A 3,534-nucleotide genomic window follows, 5' to 3' on the forward strand; every position below is an offset into this window, starting at 1 on the left:
AGAGATGGGCATACCATGCAGGTCAGGAAGCAACAGTTAGAACTAGACATGGAACAACAGACTGGTTCCAAATAGGAAAAGGAGTACATCAAGGCTATAATTTGTCACCCCGCTTATTTAACTTCTATGCAGAGTGCATCATGAGAAACGCTGGACAGGAAGAAGCACAAGCTGGAATCAAGATTGCCGGGAGAAATATCAATCACCTCAGATATGCAGATGACACCACCCTTATGGCAGAAAGTGAAGAGGAACTCAAAAGCTTCTTGATGAAGGTGAAAGAGGAGAGTGAAAAAGTTGGCTTAAAGCTCAACATTCAGAAAACGAAGATCATGGCATCTGGTCCCATCACTTCATGGGAAATAGATGGGGAAACAGTGGAAACAGTGTCAGACTTTATTTTGGGGGGCTCCAAAATCACTGCAGATGGTGACTGCAGCCATGAAATTAAAAGACGCTTACTCCTTGGAAGGAAAGTTATGACCAACCTAGATAGCATATTGAAAAGCAGAGACATTACTTTGCCAACAAAGGTCTGTCCAGTCAAGGCTATGGTTTTTCCAGTGGTCAGGTATGGATGTGAGAGTTGGACTGTGAAGAAAGCTGAGCACTGAAGAATTGATGCTTTTGAACTGTGGTGTTAGAGAAGACTCTTGAGAGTCCCTTGGACTGCAAGAAGATCCAACCAGTCCATTCTGAAGGAGATCAGCCCTGGGATTTCTTTGGAAGGAATGATGCTAAAGCTGAAACTCCAGTACTTTGGACACCTTATGTGAAGAGTTGACTCACTGGAAAAGACTCTGATGCTAGGAGGGATTTGGGGCAGGAGGAAAAGGGGACGACAGAAGATGAGATGGCTGGATGGCATCACCGACTCGATGGACATGAGTTTGAGTGAACTCCGGGAGTTGGTGATGGAGAGGGAGGCCTGGAGTGCTGCGATTCATGGGGTCGCAGAGTCGGACATGACTGAGTGACTGTACTGACTGACTGAAGGTAAGCAGGAGAGAATGGGAATGCACATGGTACCTGAAATATGATTTAAAAAAGTCAGGTAGGACAAGATGAAGTCAGAAGTTGACAGAGTACATATGAAAAAAGAATACACATTTTCACTTAAAATGTGCCCATACACACACTAACACACACACAAGTCATTGTTAACTTTTTTGATTCATTAAAAAGAAGGAAAGAACTATGAGACATTCCTGCTCCAGAGAACTGACATTAGATAAGTAACGAGATCTGGCAGAGCTAAGGGAGATAGCCCTATTCACTCAACTATAAGAATCGAAGTTTTGAAGCCAACTTCTACATCACCATGAGAGATATATCCATGGCACAAAACCAGTTTGAACTGTGTCAGGTGGAACTAAGTGATCTAACATATAGCAAATTATTAAGCAATTAAACTGAGAGCCACTGAAAATGATTACAGTAAAATTTATTTCTCTTTTTTCTTATAACTAACATACAATATTATATTAGTTTTAGGTATACAACATAGTGATTTGTTATTTTTACACATTACAAAATAATCACCATGGTAAGTCTAGGTATCATCTGTCACCATGCAGAGTTATTACAATATTATTGGCTATATTTCCTACACTGTGCATTACATTTATTTTATAGATGAAATTTTTTATTTCTTAATGCCCTTTATCTACCTCACCTGTTCCTACCCTCACACACACACACACATACACACACACACACACAACACACAATGCTCATCCCTTCTGACAGTAACCAAAAATCAGGTGTTGGCAAGGATGTGGAGAAAAGGGGACCCTTGCGCACTATTGGTGGGAATGTAAATTGCTGCAGCTACAATGTACAAAAGTTGACAAGTCCCTCTCAAAAAAACTAAGAATAGAACTACCATACGATCCAGAAATTCCACTTCTGGGTATTTATCCAAAGAAAAGGAAGACACTAATTCAAAAAGATAGATGCACACTTATGTACATTGCAGCATTATTTACAATAGCCCAGATATGGAAGCAGCCTGAGTGTCCATCTATACATAAATGGATAAAGAAAATGTGGTTATGTATAAAAAACTATTATGCAGGCATTTTTTAAAAGAACAAAATTTTGCCATTTGCAACAAGTTAGACCTAGAGGACATGCTAAGTCCAAGAAGTCAGACAGAGAAGGGACAAATACTACATGATTTCACTTATATGTGAAATCTAAAAGGCAAGACCAACAAACAAAACATAACAGAAGCAAACTCATAGAAACAGGTTTTCTTTATTTGAAAAATAATATCACTCTAGTTAAGCTCTTGTAACTATGGCTTGACAAGTCCCTCTCGCATTTTACCTCTTATAACCTCCTGAGCAGTTTCTGGATTCCCTGCTTGATCTCCTTGGTTCTCACACCATAAACAATGGGGTTCAGAGCTGGGGGGATGAGGTGGTGCAGGATGTTGAGCAGGATGGGGACATCTGGGGGAATCCTCTTCCTGGCCAGGTTAGTGATGACTAGGACCAGCAGGACTGTGCTGAAGAAGAGGATGAGGATGAAGTGGGAACCACAGGTGCTCAGGGCCTTGGCAACAGCTCTCTCAGCTTTAATCCTTAGCACAGCTTTCAGGATAAAAGAGTAGGAGAGAATGATAAGGATGAGGTCAGAGCCCAGTAGGGTCCAGCCTGCCACAAACTGGTAGAGCCGATTGAAGGTGATGTCATCACAGGAGAGTTTGGACACAGACAGGTTAGTGCAGATGCAGTTCTTGATGATGTTCTCCGCACAGTATCTCAGTCGGGAAGAAAGTATGGGGATAGGCATAGTAAGAAGGCCATTCCGGGCCACAACAAAAATGGCAGCCCTAGCTACAAATTGGTCAGTGATAATGGACGGGTACCTTAATGGGTGGCAGATGGCCACATAGCGGTCATAGGCCATGACCATGAATGTACAGGACTCCATGGTCAGGAAGCTATTCATGATAAACATCTGGAAGAAGCAGCCTGAGAAACTGATGGCTTTATTGTCAAACCAGAAGATGGCCAGGACCTTGGGGATGACAGTGAGGCAGAGCACCATGTCCAGCAGGGAGAGGAGGCTGAGCAGGTAGTACATGGGCTCATGCAGAGAGGCCTCCAGCCGGATGGTGACCAGGAGGGTGGCATTGGCCCCCATGGCCAGGAGGAAGAGGAGAGTGAGGGGCAGGGACAGCCAATGCTGCCAGCTCTGGTAGTTAGGGAAGCAGATGAGGAGAAATTCTGAGACTGGAGCAGTGGTGTAGTTGCTGGGTAATCCCATGTAATCCTGATCACAGCTGAGCCTTTGGAAAACCTGAAAGACAAGAGTAAACCCATTCCAACAACATGACTACCTATGGGAAAGTAACTTATTTTCCAAAGAACCACTGAAAAATTATAATAATGGAGTGAGTATTTTATAAGTATAAGCACATCACATTTTTTAGCACATCACTTTTTAAATATAAACCCATTTATTCTATTAAAATTCTACAAATAAAATGATAGTAAAATGACCATATTTCCACTTTAGCTTGAA

At 42.1% G+C, this 3,534-nt stretch overlaps 1 protein-coding gene across 1 annotated transcript; it reads right to left on the reverse strand.

Annotated features, from left to right (window-relative positions):
• Nucleotides 1–2,334: 2,334 nt before the first annotated feature.
• Nucleotides 2,335–3,276, reverse strand: LOC113904828 (olfactory receptor 56A4). Its single transcript, XM_027561917.1, has one exon. The coding sequence runs from the start codon at nucleotides 3,274–3,276 to the stop codon at nucleotides 2,335–2,337; it is 942 nt and encodes a 313-aa protein (XP_027417718.1).
• Between the last annotated feature and the right edge of the window lie 258 nt (nucleotides 3,277–3,534).

The sequence above is a fragment of the Bos indicus x Bos taurus genome, chromosome 15, assembly GCF_003369695.1.
Source record: "Bos indicus x Bos taurus breed Angus x Brahman F1 hybrid chromosome 15, Bos_hybrid_MaternalHap_v2.0, whole genome shotgun sequence".
NCBI lineage: Eukaryota > Metazoa > Chordata > Mammalia > Artiodactyla > Bovidae > Bos > Bos indicus x Bos taurus.

Excerpts from the sequence above, each read along its gene's own strand:
- LOC113904828 (XM_027561917.1), bottom strand. The coding sequence starts at position 3,276 with ATGGGATTACCCAGCAACTACACCACTGCTCCAGTCTCAGAATTTCTC.